This window comes from Lissotriton vulgaris, chromosome 12 (assembly GCF_964263255.1).
Source record: "Lissotriton vulgaris chromosome 12, aLisVul1.2, whole genome shotgun sequence".
In the NCBI taxonomy this organism is placed as follows: Eukaryota; Metazoa; Chordata; class Amphibia; order Caudata; family Salamandridae; genus Lissotriton; species Lissotriton vulgaris.
In genome coordinates, this window is record NC_141700.1 from 438,784,437 (window position 1) to 438,799,823 (window position 15,387).

The 15,387-nt window shown below is 45.5% G+C and overlaps 1 protein-coding gene across 2 annotated transcripts in view; it reads left to right on the top strand.

The window, feature by feature from the left end:
- NFATC3 (nuclear factor of activated T cells 3) overlaps positions 1-15,387 on the top strand; it is a 1,100,962-nt gene that overhangs the window by 616,836 nt on the left and 468,739 nt on the right. For both annotated transcript variants that reach the window (XM_086945198.1, XM_086945199.1), the window contains exon 5: positions 5,081-5,253. In XM_086945198.1, coding sequence (XP_086801324.1) covers positions 5,081-5,253 — 173 coding nt within the window. The remainder of the gene's footprint in view (positions 1-5,080; positions 5,254-15,387) is intronic.

A 15,387-nucleotide genomic window follows, 5' to 3' on the forward strand; every position in this document is an offset into this window, starting at 1 on the left:
CCTCACCCCCAGTCAACTAATCTGGGTTTAATCCATATGGCCATGTCTGAACTGGGGTGGCTGAGTGAGCTAAAGAATGGTGATGGATTAAACCCAGATCAGTTGACTGGGGGTGAGTGTTTGATTTGCTCAAACACTCCGTCCATCATCCCCTTTTGTTTTGACTTTAAAGAAAGCAGCGCGATTCCAAAGCCTCTAGAAAATAGAAGTGAAAGGCAGTAGCGAGCGTGCGAGCGACGGAGGGGAGATCAGGTTGGATTTCAGGCAACAAATGGTGATAAAGTAGGTTGCTTCCCACTACTGTCTACAAACCTCTAGCGCGTCCGCGCTAGATGTCCTTTACATCTAACATGAGCTTCGATTGGAATTCCATAGAGTATATTATCAAACCCATTATTGCCACTTCGATGACGATAAAGTGGTGATAATTCAGTTACCAAGGTTTGATAATATGGCCCTCTCTCCTTTCAAAGTTACACTACAGTTTTACGAGTGCAGTGTACCTGGTACATTTTACTTGTTACAGTGCCGCGTTCAGGTGGTGTCTATAAGGAAGTGCCTACTGCGTTACTGACGCCCGTTATGGCGACTTATTTCTAATGCATTGCTATGAAGGCTTTGTAGATCTAGGCTGCTGTGCTTTCCTTGTATAAATAGTGCGGCCACCGGAGTTCACCACTCTACTTGAACTCTGCTTCTATACGTCAAAGTATATTCGATAAGTTGCATTAGTTGTTCTTTTTTTCATTCTTTTGTTCCGCTTGGAATTTGTTGAGAAAACACAAAAAAAATACAAAACAAAAAAAAACTGTTCTTTTTAGAACTACCTTCACTGGTCAAAGAAAGAACTATATTTCTATGTTAGTGTGTAAAAATTTGTCAGAATGAATGTGTAGTGCATAAATAAATGAATGAATATATTACTAGTGTATGGAGAATGTGAAAGTGCAGAACTATAAGGACGTGCAACAGCATAAATCCATAAGGTGTTTACCTATAGTATACTGTAATATGTGCGAAGCACTTGAATGTAACATATGTACTTAAATAAGTTAGAAGTCTATGCTTTAATTTGTGCTGCTGGTGAAACTGCCTGGGTGAATTTGTATGTGTTAGGGGCGGGCTTACAATCCCCTTGTGCCTCTTTTACACAGCCGGTGTGTGACTTTTGTGACACAGCGGTGGTGCAAAAGATGTGCCATGGTGTGTGCTATTAACAATGTGACTCATCTGGAGGGTGCTTTACATTGTAAAGCCCTGCGCCAGAAGAGGCTTTCCTGTGCAGAAGGGGGTGCAGCAACGCCTCCTAAAAGTGACTGAGTGGAATGTATAACATTTCATTCAGTCACTTTTTAGCTTATGCTGCGTCAAAACCTTGCACATGCTTGAAGCAGGTGTAAGGATTGATACAGCTTTGTGAGCATAGAGCCCCAGAGCATTGCTGGAGTTGCGTTATACTTGCAACCGAAGTCAAGCAATAATTAATCCCAAAATTACTTTGCAATTTAGTTTTGTTATTATTTTATAATAAGAATATGAAATATAATGTAAAACATTAAATACATATAAATATTTATATTAAAAATATAAGAAATTAGTGTAAAAAGAAAGACATAATAATTAATACATTTATAACTTATCATTTACAAAACCATTGAAATTCACTGAAAAAACCATAGGTTTCACAAACGTTATAGTTAGGAATTAGCATTTAAAAAAACCTTGCAAATTCATTGAAAAAACCATAGGTTTCACACACGTTATAGTTAAGAATTAGCATTTAAAAAACCTTGCAAATTCATTGAAAAAACCCTAGTTTTCACTTGTTATAGTTAGCTGAACAAACCTCTGAAATTCCTCCGTTATAGTTAGCTCAGCTAACTATAACGTGCGCGCCCCCAATGCACTGCTGATGACACATATAACATGGTCACTGACATCACTCATGACATTTAATCCTTATCATACAAATTTGTATTGAGTGAAGTACCTTTGTCTTTGGATAAATTGCTTAGCCTCCCATGAATTGTAGTAAACCACCTCAATTTGTTGAATGAACTCTACATTATATATATTAAATGAATGCTTTTATGATGTTGTATTTTAGCAAATCGAATACAGCTTTATTGTTGTTGTTGTTGCACCCCTTTTCACACTTGCTCCTACGAGGGCAAGGTGGAAAAAAACACACACAAGGGAACCCGCTTAGAAATCGAGTAGTTTTCTTTAACACCTTAGATGCGGCGCAAATATCCCTCCCCAGTGCTGCGCTGTCCATTGGAACTAGTGCTGAATGGACGTCCAATGGACGTGCGCAGCACTGGGGAGGTAGTGCTGCCGTCAGCCAACGCCCCGACGCAGCACTTAAGAGGTTAAGGATATAGATTTGTGTCATCAAACAATTTTGGGAAGTAAGGTTATGTGACTGGTCATTCATTATGCAGTAAATCTAGACAGACCCATGTGTTTAGAGCGCTTGGAATTCTTTTTTGGTTTGCAGTAAAAATATTGTGTAGAAAAAGTACACTGAAAAACGTCTGTCTAAAACGCAGTATACTGAAAAATTTAAATGAAAAAAGATGCTGCTAGAATAAAATCGAAAAATATTGTGGCTTACAGGGCAAAGGTTAGCTTACTAGGAGCAAGGGGACATCCTACTGCTAAAGTAAGAAGGGGCATTTAAAGTAAGGTTGGGTGGGGGGGGGGAGACTGGAGCATGTGGCATAGGGTCAGACCTATTAACTTTGGAGCTGGGGAACCTTAGAGTCTCAGCACTGGCTCAACATTCTGTGATTCTGAGCAGATCACTTAAGCTCCACTGTATACCAAAAATGAATGCATCCTTATCTGATTTAGCTGGTGCTCATGTAAAGCGCTCCAATACCTTCGGGTCGAGTTGTGATGTATAAAACTGCAAAAAAAAAAAAACGATTTATATGATTCAGGGATTGGTAGCGTTAAGGAGTAGTTAAGACAGGGGTCTCCAAACCGGTCCTGGAGGGCCGGATCCATGCCAGATTTTTTGGATATCCCCATTGAGATACATGTAGTAATTTTAAAAATCTGCCATGGATCCGGCCCTCCAGGACCGGTTTGGAGACCCCTGAGTTAAGAGATTTTAGTGTTTAGGTAAGGGTAGCTTTGAGGAGTATTAAGGGTTTGTTAAGTTAAATAGGCTGAGATCCACTGAGTTTTAGTAGAACGTTTGTGTAGCCCAGCACAGTGCCCACATTTGTATGCCAGGCAGGTCACAAGCAGTCAGCCCGCGCACATTCTAGATTCGGAAACCCTCATGAAAGTACTTATGGCATACCAGAAAATAAACACCATAACAGCTAATAAGTGAAAGCGAAAGTGATATAACTAACATTCATCTATCCACTTAAACAGACAATATAACAACCCCAGGGTTCCGGAAACAGCGTTTACACCAAAGTCTAAACCACCCACTGTCTTTACAAAGTGGTCTTTACTTACAACGAGGCGTCTTTACCACTGCATTCCTTTACCAGAAGAGTCTTTACAACAACTTGCAATAGGGGAAGCGGCATTGCACTTCGAAGTCCAATGCTTCCCCTACTGTTGTGCCAACAGGAGTTGGAATAGTAATTGATAACTCTCCAAAGTCCCGCGCTTTCCCCCAAGGGAAGTCCTTGCTCGTTGTAAAGACTTGCATGGTAAAAGATTGCAGTAATAAACAAGCATTGGCATATCCAATAGGTCTCGCCTTTGGGACCTTATAAGTGTTTAGTTATCTAGTACAATATCCCTGGTGCAACAACATCAAGTGTTGCATGGCTAAGCACTTATAATGTCCCAAAGGCGAGACCTATTGACTATGCCAATGCCTGTTTTATTTGAGAGGGAGAGTATCTGCACTTCTCAGGAGCGAACAGGTACTCTACATAGTAAATACCTGCATTTCCATATTTCCCTTTAAAGCACTGGTTTATGCATTATGAGAGAATGAATGCAGCAGTCTCTGCAATGCAGTGTGTGCAACCCTGCTATGGTTCAGGGCACATCTCACTATTGTCCGACTTTCATCTAGCCTCTCCTTAGATATCTTTGTCCTTTGTTCTCTCATGACATTATTTCTTTCATCCTTTATAGTTGGACTGGTCAGTCATTTGCAGCTAGGTGAAGTGAAACTATAAGGTTAATTTTTGTGTTGAAGTATGTTCTGAAACTCAATGAATGGATTATGGGAGGAAGGGATGCCGAGATGGAGAACACTGGCAGCATCTTCTGCAGTAAAAACGAAATGCACTTGGACATGCTGCTGCTTTGACTACCAGTTCTATAGTGGAGACTTAAATTGTGTCCCCACTCCTAGCAGGAGCTTGAGTGGTGGGAAGGGAGAAGGACAAAATGGAACCATAGTCATATAGGGAAGTAAGTAGGGAATGGGAAGTAGTATAACTAGCAGCAGCGATTCAAACGTGGAAGCAGCTGAATGATGGTGCATATGACGGACGACCATATCAATCTATGAATGGTATTGGCAGCAAGTGTTGGCACTGTACCCACATCCCCGGAGCCCCAAGGGAAACGATGATTGTGCATGTGGCAGGGCAACCATGAGGAACTGCTGTGAGAGGAAGTGGGACCACTTGGTTGTCATTGTGGGATTACATGTAATGTGGCAAAATGCATTAATTCAAGATGAATTAATCCTTGCCTGTGAACTAATCGATAGAATGATTGACACAGACTGTAGAGCAATAGCTGAATGGGAATAACCCATTGTTCCACTGTATGTATGCTGTCCATGGGCTTATCCAACGTATGATTGACAGATACTTGTCTGAAGAAGGCTTACTAAAAGCCCTTTCTATGTATAATATGCGTTATATTATGTAATAAGTACAGAGCTCTATAGAAATAGCTGAACTTGTCTCCTAGGCCAAACCTTAAAAGTTGCACTATAGTGACATTGAAGATGTTTGTAGCTATGCATGTGAACTGTGTAAGACTTGAAGCTCCTATTGAAATACACTTTTTTTTACAGTATTGTTGACTATTTAATGCCATTTTAACGAATTTGAGTTTTGTAACTGAGTGATTGCTTGTTTTCCAGCATTGATTGTGCAGGCATTTTGAAACTCCGAAATTCGGACATAGAACTTCGTAAAGGAGAGACGGATATTGGCAGAAAGAACACCCGGGTGCGTCTTGTATTTCGAGTACACATCCCACAACCTAGCGGCAAAGTCCTGTCTTTGCAGGTGGCTTCCATACCTGTTGAATGTTGTAAGTTGTTTTGTGCATTATTTTTGCTGTTTTTGTAAAGCTGCTTAATTAAATTATAGTACCTACAGCTTTTGTCTAAAATAAATCCAGTATGCACTTTTATACTGATCTGCATTGGAATTAATAGAGTTATGGCACAGTATAATTCCACTCCACCAAACTTGTAGAGAGCATTAGAATGTACTTATATTCTGATTTGATCTGTAGTGGTAATCACTCACTATGCAACTCACATTGTAAAAGAAGGCAGTTCATCCACGTAAACCTTTAACCCCTTAAGTGCCGCTGACGGCCAACGGTCGTCAGCAGCGCTACCTCCCCAGTGCTGCGCACGACCATTGGACGTCCATTCAGCACTGGTTCCAATGGACAGCGCAGCACTGGGGAGGGATGTTTACACGCAGCTAAGGTGTTAAAACTCTTGACTCCATTGTAAGTAGCGGCCTGTTAGAACCGGGGGTCTCTAGTTGGCAGAGGTAAGTACCTTAGACCAAGTAGGGACCCTTGCTTCTAGTCAGGGTGAAGGAAGAACCCTCTGAGATAACCCCCGCTCACCCTCAAGGTAGCATGGCGCGAGCAGTCTAGGCTAAACAGAGGCAACGTGGATAATATGTGCACTTAATACAACAATAATCCCCAATCCACCACAAACTGAGACCACACAGGTAAGTATATTTTATAAAAATATATAACTTTATCTAGTTTCAGCAAGGTAAATCAAGCAGTTGCACGATAATCACTTCATTATTAAAATGATGCACTTAATCTTAATGGTGGTACGTAGTTTCAGGAAGTTGTCATGTAAAAACAAATGTCTCAAGTCTCTTCAAATCAGCACCAAGTTATGCCAAAGATTGTGTGATCAAAACGCTCTCCAAATGAGCCCAGAAACAATGCCAGCGTTTTGTAATGTAGGCGCTCTTAAAATGAGCAAAGAAACAATGCCAATGAATTGCTATCAGTAATAATCAGCCTGAAGTCAATGAGCCCCCCCAAGCGCGGCAAGCGCGCCTCACCGGCTTTACTGGGGATTCCTTTTCCTCTGATCGGTACTGCCCCGTACTCTCGCTGGTCTTGTGGGCGCTGCGCTGAGTAGGGCACTCTTGCTCCTAGCTCCTGGTGCTCTCAGCGCGCCCCACCATGATCCTCGCGCCCTACGCGGACAAGGTAGGCTTCCACTTGGTCCCGGCCGGTCCCGGCAGCCCTCCGCCCGCTCTCTGGTCTTCGGGGAGCGGCTGGGAGCTGACGCGGCGCTTCAGCGCGGGGACTCCGGCCAGGACAGAGCGCGGCTCACCAGAAATCCCTCGGCGAGGTCAGGTCACTCTACCCCGGTCCCGGCGGTGATCACTCGGCAATTCGACGGCCTCCGCCTCAGCTTCCTTAGGCCCAGCCAATCCCGTCGCGGCTCTGGTGAGGGGGCTCGGCCCTCTCGCCCAATCAGAGCGCGGCGGGCTCGATCTTTATCACGGAGCCACCGGCAAGATTCGGGACGCTTTCCACGGGGGTTACTGACCCCGGGCTGCGACGGTGACACGGCCAACAATTGTTTTTCAGCGCTCCTTGCGCTGAGGAGGCCCACAAGTTCAGCTCTTTGCCCCCACACGTGTCGATGTACACGGCGACCTCGGCCACACAGTAGGCTGATTCAGCGCGGCGCTCTCAAGCAGATCAGAGGGTAGCCAGTGCGCTCAGCAGACAGCTACAGGGTTTCACGATCTCTTCGTCACACAGCCGTTTCAGGAGGGCACAGCAGGTTTTTGTGGTCCTTGGGCAACCTTTATGTTCCTGGGTTGCAGACAGGGAGCCAGCTCTTCTCAGGCCCTTGGAGATTCAAGTTGTAGACACAGCACACAGCAAAGTCTTAGCAGTTTCAAGCAGGCAGGGACACAGCCCACAGCAAAGTCCCTTTCTCCTCCTCAGCTTCCAGTGATACAGCAGAACAGGTCAGCCCTTAGAGCACACAGCAAGGCAATCTTCCTTTAGTTCTCTCGCCGTCCTCCTTCCAGCAGAGGGTCCTTCTTGATTGTAGAATTTCAGAATCTAATCTTCTGTAGTAAGGGGTCCTTCCCTTATACCCCTGAACGGCTTTGAAGTCCTTTGTGCAAGGGGATCCTTGGCTCTGGAATGTTTCTGTTGTTCTTCTTCCTGACAGCCTCAGGGCCAGAGGTGACAGCAGGCCGGCAGGGGAGTTAGCCAGCACGGTGGTCAGGCAGGCACAGCCCAGCACTATCAGGCGCTTCTCTCTCCCCTTCCCCGGGCAACAGATGTCGCCTTTCACCCCTGGGCTGACTCCAACCCCCTCCGGGGCCCTGCAGCTCCTGTCACGCAGGCATTCCACACACACAGGCCCAAGCACACAGAAAGGTTTAAACAAAAGAACAGCCACTTTCTAAAAGTGCTATTCTCAACCCCAGGATCCAAAAACAACCTTCACTAAAAGATGTGTCATTTAATTCTGAGTTCAGGGATATCTTTCATTGATGTTCCATCTTGTTCCTATAGGGAGATAGGCTGGGGTCCAATGGGACCAGCCTCCCCATGTTACCCTAGGGAGCCTTACAGCCCTACAGCAGTGAGCACACAAAGTGGCTGCTGCTCTCCACCAGTGCATGTTACCTGCACTAGTACATGCTCTCCCCTATCCATACACTGCACCCTGCCCAGGGGGGTACCTGGAGCCTTCCATAGGGGTGGCTGATGTGCACAGACAGGGGAGGGTTACGCCCAGCCAGTGGGGACACTGGCCAGGCGGACATGGCAGTCCACTGACTGCACACAGGCCCTGCGCTGGCAGGCCTGAGACACCATTTTAGAGCTACTCATGTGTGTGGCGCAATCTGCGCTGCAGGCCCACTAGTAGCATCTGTCATCACCAGCCCTGGCACACACAGTGCACTTTACTAGGGACTTCATGGTGATACAAATATGCCAATCAGGTATATTCCATCAATATGACAATTTACAGAGGGAGCACTTACCCTCTGACACTGTTCAGCAGTGGCAGAGGGTCCAAAGCATCTAAACCAGCAAAAACGAAATCCAGCACAGCATCAAAAATACATGAGTCAGAGGCAAAAAGATGGGGGAATAACCACGCCAAGGATGTCAGGTCTAACACGGCCTATTTGTGACTGGCAGCCTCCTTACATGAAAAGATAAACCTGATGTCATATAATTTCCCATTAAGTCACAGACAGACTGGTTAAACTCATTTTTCTTCCTCTTCTTTAATTCACTTTATTTTCCTGGCACTATTTTCGACTCTGACCGTTCTGCTTACTAAACTTCATTTGGGCTCTTTTAAATTTGTTTTCTCTCATATCCTTGCCCTCAGCCTCGAGTTACATTTATTGGTTGATCCAGTGTGCTGAATCTTAGTGATTTGCAACAATTCCATCTAGCTGTTGTTGGAAGCATGATGTGATTATCCCCTGTTAAAAAAAGTAATCAGTGCATTTTTCACTGCTGAGTAATTTCAATGCTATTTCGCAGTTGCCAGCTATTGTAAATGTTCTTGAGAAGGAAATACATTCACAACTATCTACAGTTTTGGTGGTACATCATACTCTCAAACCCTTCATTTGGGTTTTCACCCTATCCTTAGTAGTGAGTCTGCCCTGTTCTCTGTTTTAGATGACCCCTCCAGACCTTTCAACACTGTTGGTCGTACCTTCTCCAGAGGCATCTATGATATGGTTCCACATTGGGAAACATCTTGTATATTAGCCACTTCTAACCAACTGCTGGTTCTTTTCCTGATTGGAATTGACAATCCTCATTTACGGCTTTCCTCTGAGCTTATCTCAGGGTCCTTTTTTTCATATATATGCTTATTCCATGCTAACCTCCTCGATTCTTTTAGCTACTTTTTAGTGATGTACGCTGTAGACACCCACATTTTAATCTGATTGGTTGGCCTGTCCAGTGTACTAAGGAAGATAGACTTCATACCTAATTTGTACCCCACTTCAACCCAAGGAATAAGGTTTTTGATTTCCACTTGTCAACTTTGTATATTATTGTTTTGATCTTATAATTATTGTAGATATTTATTGTTGAGCTCTCAGATTACCTTTATTTTGACCTGGCAAGTACTCATAGAATTATTTTGCCTACGTTTATTTAGATTTTTCATTAATACTTTTGTTTCTTACTTTTAAAATATATAATTAATGGTATTATAGTAGTAACTCTAAATCTGGTATTGTTTACCCCTTCCCAGGTATTGTGTGTGTGACTGTGTATTGTGCACAGAAAAAACACTGTTAAATTGATATAATCATGGTTAAGATTTTTAAATAACTTAAACTGTTTGTAAAAACCCTCTGAAATGTATTTTGTGGTTAAAGTAATGGCTGTGAGTGGTGGGTTGTTGGGAACCCAACTTCGCACCACGCACAGTAGTGGACAGCTTAGTTTACATTAAAAAATCCATAGAAATTCGCAGAAAAAACAAAGGTTAAAGTGACCTTATTAATTGATGACACTATGCATGGTGGAGGCGCAAGTTGTAGTTACTTGCGATAACTAGAACTGGTGAATTTCTGTGGTTTTGTTTGTTTAAAACTGTATGTTTTAACTGACATTTTCACCAAACTAAAATGTCCCTTTACCCTTTCATTTTGTCAGGGGAAAAAACAAATGTGGTGTGTGTATGTATATATGTATATATGTATATATGTATATATGTGTATATATATATATATATATATATATGTATATATGTATATATGTATACATGTATATATGTGTATATATATATATATATATATATATATAATCACCTACTGGCGGTCGCCAGTAGGTATATATAGTTAGGATTTTTTCTCTATGGGATTTTTGAAAATTCTATGTCTAATAACTTTGGCGTTTGTGGACGGAATTGGCTGAAATTTTCAGGGAAATGGCACATTTTGCTTCTGAGCAGCCCCTGAAAATTTGGGGGGGTTTCGTCAAGGGGGGGCCGTGATAAAAGGGGGGTCCCAAAACGCGTTTTTAACATTGAGTTTTCCATAGGGTGGTTGGCCTCACTTTTAGCTCGAACGGCCGAATGGATTTACACGAATCTTGACAGAATTGTGGGACTGTTAGCCCGATGTGCCTTTGCTAGGTCTCAATATATGTGCTCCAGTGGATTTTGAGAAATTAACGTTTTAAAAAACAGATATATCTGTGACAGCGTCCCGGTTAGCGCCCCGGTTCGCGAACTTGACGCGTAACGGAACTTCGCGAAGCTGATTGGCTCTCCGGTGTCTGTCAACATTCTAAACAGTCCGGAACGGCCGCCATCTTGTCTCTCGGTAGGATCGAGAGACAAGAGGAGAAGAAAAACGAAGGGGGAATTTAATGAAAGGGGGCAAGGTAGACCCCTCTTGACCCCCTAGGAATGATGTTGGGGTTATTAAAGGGTCCCGTGGGGCAAATAAAAAAATCTGATTTTTCGCGGTAGAAGCGCTTCCCGGTACGCGAACTGGGTCGCAAACCTGTAGCGTAACGGGAATTCGCCATTTTGTGTTTCGTTTTAATTAAATCACAAGATGGAGGGAAAACAATGTGGGAAATGGGTATAAGGGGGCACGGGAGACGTATCCTGACCCCCTATGTTTTCTGAGGATGGCTGAGGATGCTCATATATGTTGATACATGTCTTCCAGCGGCTGCGCGTGAGAGGAATTTTTTTTTGCTGCGTGACGTCTGTTAACGTTCGATTCGAAGGAAATCAGGAAGTGAAGACCGCCATTTTGTCACTGCGAGTAAATATATTGTTCATTTCAACGCGTTGGAACATGGAAAAGGGAGAAGGTAGAGATTGTCTTGCTGCGTAGTTTTTCTCAGGGTGTGCAGTAAGGCCCCGGTTGTGCTTATACTCACGGTGGGGTCTTTGAACACTTTAGCAAATGATGATCCAAGCTGAGGCAAAGGAGGGTGTCAGTCGGGGGGGGGGTTAGCAATGGTGCAGTTTTCACTTTCATGTCTAAGTGTTAAAATCTGGTTTGCGATGTCAACATAATCGGCGCCACCTTGTCCCCACTCAGGCACGTACGCTCTAGCAAGCAGAAACCATTTTGAAAGCGCTATGGCCCCTCTGCCCCTCGCCGGTCCCCAGCGCGTCTCCCTGGCACTACGAACACCCCCCCTCTCTGACCTCCCCCGTTCTCTCTGTGGAAAATTAATCCGTATTCATAAACATTGTCTGTGCCATCTTGCCTTTTTTCCCTGCCACACTTTTGTCGTGCACGGCAGCCATTTTAGATGCCTTGACCAGACCCACTCTCTGCACGCCGCCGATCCTCAGCACGGCTCCCTACCCTCGCAAGCATCTCCCCCACGCACTGGTCACCCCCGCTCTCTCTCTCATGCATGGGCCATAAACCTCCCCCCATCTGCGCTGCTCTTCCCTGAGAAACACACACCGTGCCCGCCCAACACCTCCCTTTCACCCTATTCACTACCGCACCCTCTGACACTCATCTTCCTCTGTGTCCGATTGTTCAGGCCGGTCCCAGGCTATCTCCTAGCCCTGCGGAAGAAGTTTATGGCCCCAACTGTAAAGAATCACCCCTCTTCAAAGGAGTTACAGTAGATCAAGGCCCCCACCCCATGAGATCCGTCACACCACACGCGTTCCTACTATCTGATAACAATCCTGTATTGTGATTGGGGAGGGGATTCTCACTGTAAGGGTGTGTGGGACCGAGCCTGAAGCGGAAGATTCCAGGGATGCCTTTCTGTACATCAAAGTCTTCACAAGAATGTGTCACATTACAAATATATAGCACTCCAACAAAGTAGTAGGATTATAACACTTTAATAACTTATAAATATATACAACGCTCCAACAAAGTAAACACGTTAAAAAAAACATTTTAAACAACTATTTACATGGCAGCCTGCTGCAACATCCATCTCAAAGCATTCACCGTCCGCTTGACACTGTCCTTGCTCCTCCCTCCCCGGAGTAGCAACAATGGGCTGCTTTGGCCTGTCTTTTAGTCGGCTTTGGGTTATAAAAAGCCTACAAAATCAGTCGGCCTGTGAGGCGGTGTCAGTAGCGGACCGTTGTGCGAATAGGCCGAAGAAAGCACAACGCGCCGAGATCCGGACGGCACCGATGTGGTGTCCAGCAAGTTGCCGCACTGGTCTGGCCATCCTACAATGCTGCGCTGAAAAACGGTGTGGGGCACCCCGGGGGGGGGAGGCGGCGCGAACGGGCCTCCCCAGGTGGAGGCTCCTCAGCTGCAGTGGGGCGCCCCTTGGCATCCAACTGAGTTGCGCCCGCTCTTGCGGCACAGTGCCTCACCCGCCATCCAGCTGAGTTGCGCCCACTCTTGCGGTGCAGCGATAGGAGGACTCTCAAAATGGCGGCCGGCTCTTCGGATTTGGGCCTGGTCCACTAAAATGGCCCTGGGACACCTTGGAACTCGGACGTTTGCCTGCTAGGGCATGGGCCCCATTCCCGAAAGCGTCCCCTCAGCCTTGAAGATTCTACAAAAGTCACCGGGGCCCCCGACTCCCGCAGGCTTCCGGTGGGGAGCAGCTGCCATGATTGCTTGCATAATGGTCACGACGGAGCCACGAGATGGTGGTGTTCTCATGCTGACGCCAGCTTCAGTCTGAAACATCCAGAAACACTGTAGACTACCAATTCGATCAGTTCCGATGGAGCCCCAACGTGACCCGGTAGGGAAGAACTTGCCCTCCCCTCTTTTGACTGATTTTTCTTGTTGCCTATCTATTCTGTTGTCATTTAAAGGAACCTTTTTTGACTGCCGAAAGGTGTTCTGGTCCGACCGCTGGTTGGTGGAGACATTTTGACTATATCCTGGACCTGCCCGGCCTCGTCCAAAATGGCGCCGGTATAAATGGGACTCGTAACTCCTTGTTGTGTACTGGTTGCCCAGCCTTGATATCACGAGATGCGTATGCAGATTTGAAGCACATGGCGGGCGGGAACGAGTACTGATTAAACATTTGGACATCCCTATTGATATTAAGTTCTGATGTGTTATTGATTACTGTACTATTGAAAGTTCGAATTAATGTCACCCATGGTACTTGCCCGCAAATGTATATCTAGATAATTTTATTGTAACTGGCCCTGTCGTACTTTAATTATAAAATGTACGTCCACGATTCCGCAACTGTTAGACACCTTAGTTCTTGCAACCTAATGGCCCGCCCGTTACGTTCTTCTACAGTGTAAATGTCCCCTCATCATATACGATTACAGTTTGCTCCGTGGCCGGCCCACGTGGTTATAGGCCCGTATTTGTATACTGACATTTTCACAATAAAGGTTTTTAAAACAAAACATGGTAGTAGTACCTAGATTGGTAAAGTTTTGAATAATAGCCACTGTTTTCAAATCAGTAAAAGGCAAGTGAAATAAAGCAGCCTGATTACATGACGGTTAAAAGGTATAATACGCAGGTAAGCAGTAAAGATAAATGGTCAAGGGCTGTTGTGTTTTCCACTCCTGCAACATAAAGTGATCGATAAGAATCCGATATTCAGGCCTATCAGCGACTAAGACAGCAGGCCAAACCTCTTTTGCTCAACGGCTCCCTCATGGGACGAAGAAACGCCCTTTTTCTCGAAATAGGAATATTTTACTTGCAGGACAGTTGTAAATTTCCCAGGAAAATACATTAGCCTGGAACATTGTTAGTGATAAACTGTAAATGCATCTGGGTCCTTTGCTTTACAAGTCAGAGTGAGAAAAAAAAGGTGGGGCTTTCATCATTTGGGGAAAAAAAATGTTCTAAACCAATGAAAAGTGTTATTTTTAGGTCATATGACCAAGCCTTCCATCATTAGGAAACCAAAAGTAAAAGGAACCAATGAAAAGTTTTATTAACAAGTCACATGACCTGTTATGCTTACGTTACGCGTGCCGCGCCCCGGATCGCTTCCGGGAAGCTGCGCTTCGCACCTCGCGCACCGGAGCACTTCCGGGTGCGTTAACGCAGCGCGTCATTTGACGCATTACGCAACAATGCAGGTCCAGAATATAGTCAAAATGTCTCCACGAACCAGCGGTCGGAACAGAACCCCTTTCAGCAGTCCAAAAAGTTCTGTTAAATGACAACAGAAGGGACAGGCAACAAGTCTGTGGAGCCGACCGCCATTTTGTGAGCTCCGTGGCAGCCGCCTGTCGCTGTACCGCAAGATTGGGTGCAATTCCGTTGGATGGCGTGGGAGACGCTGTAATAGCAAGAGCCGGCGCAATTCAGCTGGCCGAGCGAGGCACCGTGTCGCAAGAGCGGGCGCAAGTCAGCTGGTCGAGTGAAGCGCTGGGGTGTAGCTGAGAAACCTCCACCTGGGGATGTGGGGGGAGGCTAGTTCGCGCCTCCTCTCCCTTCTAGTGCACCCCACGCCGTCTCCTGGCGCAGGTATATGTGATGGTCGGACCAGGGCACCGCAGGACGTGTCTTCAGGTCAAACGGATTGTGGGACAAGGTCCAGAATGGAAGAGTCACCAAAAGGCAAAAAGTTCCGCCTGACCCTGGGAGCCGGCCGCCTATGACGGGGGCGATCTCAGGCCACACCAGGGCAACAAGACTTGGGGAGGGGGCAGGAGCCAAGCGCCCCCTCTGAGTCCGCGCCACCACACCACCCCTCAGGGGCCTCCGTCAAGCGGTTCAGGGAGGCACCGCATCACATTGCTTTCCAATGCAGTCAGGTCATCAAACAGCCCCCACTTACTTTGATAATAGTGAAGCTGCAGCAGGTGCAAATGAGCTTCAGACAGTGTTACAAGCGCTGCTCGGAACCCTCAACTATGGCACCCAACATCCAGGACTTATGCCATTTGTGCAAGGCAGTGACATCGAAGCATCTCGGGGACCAAGCAACATACCATATCCAGAGTCCTTCCTACAGCCTCTGCCTTCCTTTTTACGTAGTTATGGTTCTTTCACTCCCACTCCAGGCTTTTAGTCTTTGGATGGAAAACCATGAACCTACACTCAACTATGAAAATCTTTCTATTGATGCTTGACTGAGGCCAAGGAGATCAGAGTGCATGTCTGTGTAAGGTGATGAACCTTTGGGGAGATGATGTTACGTTTAAACGTAGCCCCTGAGTGCTTAGTTCGCTTTCGTTCTCTGTCACTGTTGTTGATTTTGAGCCCC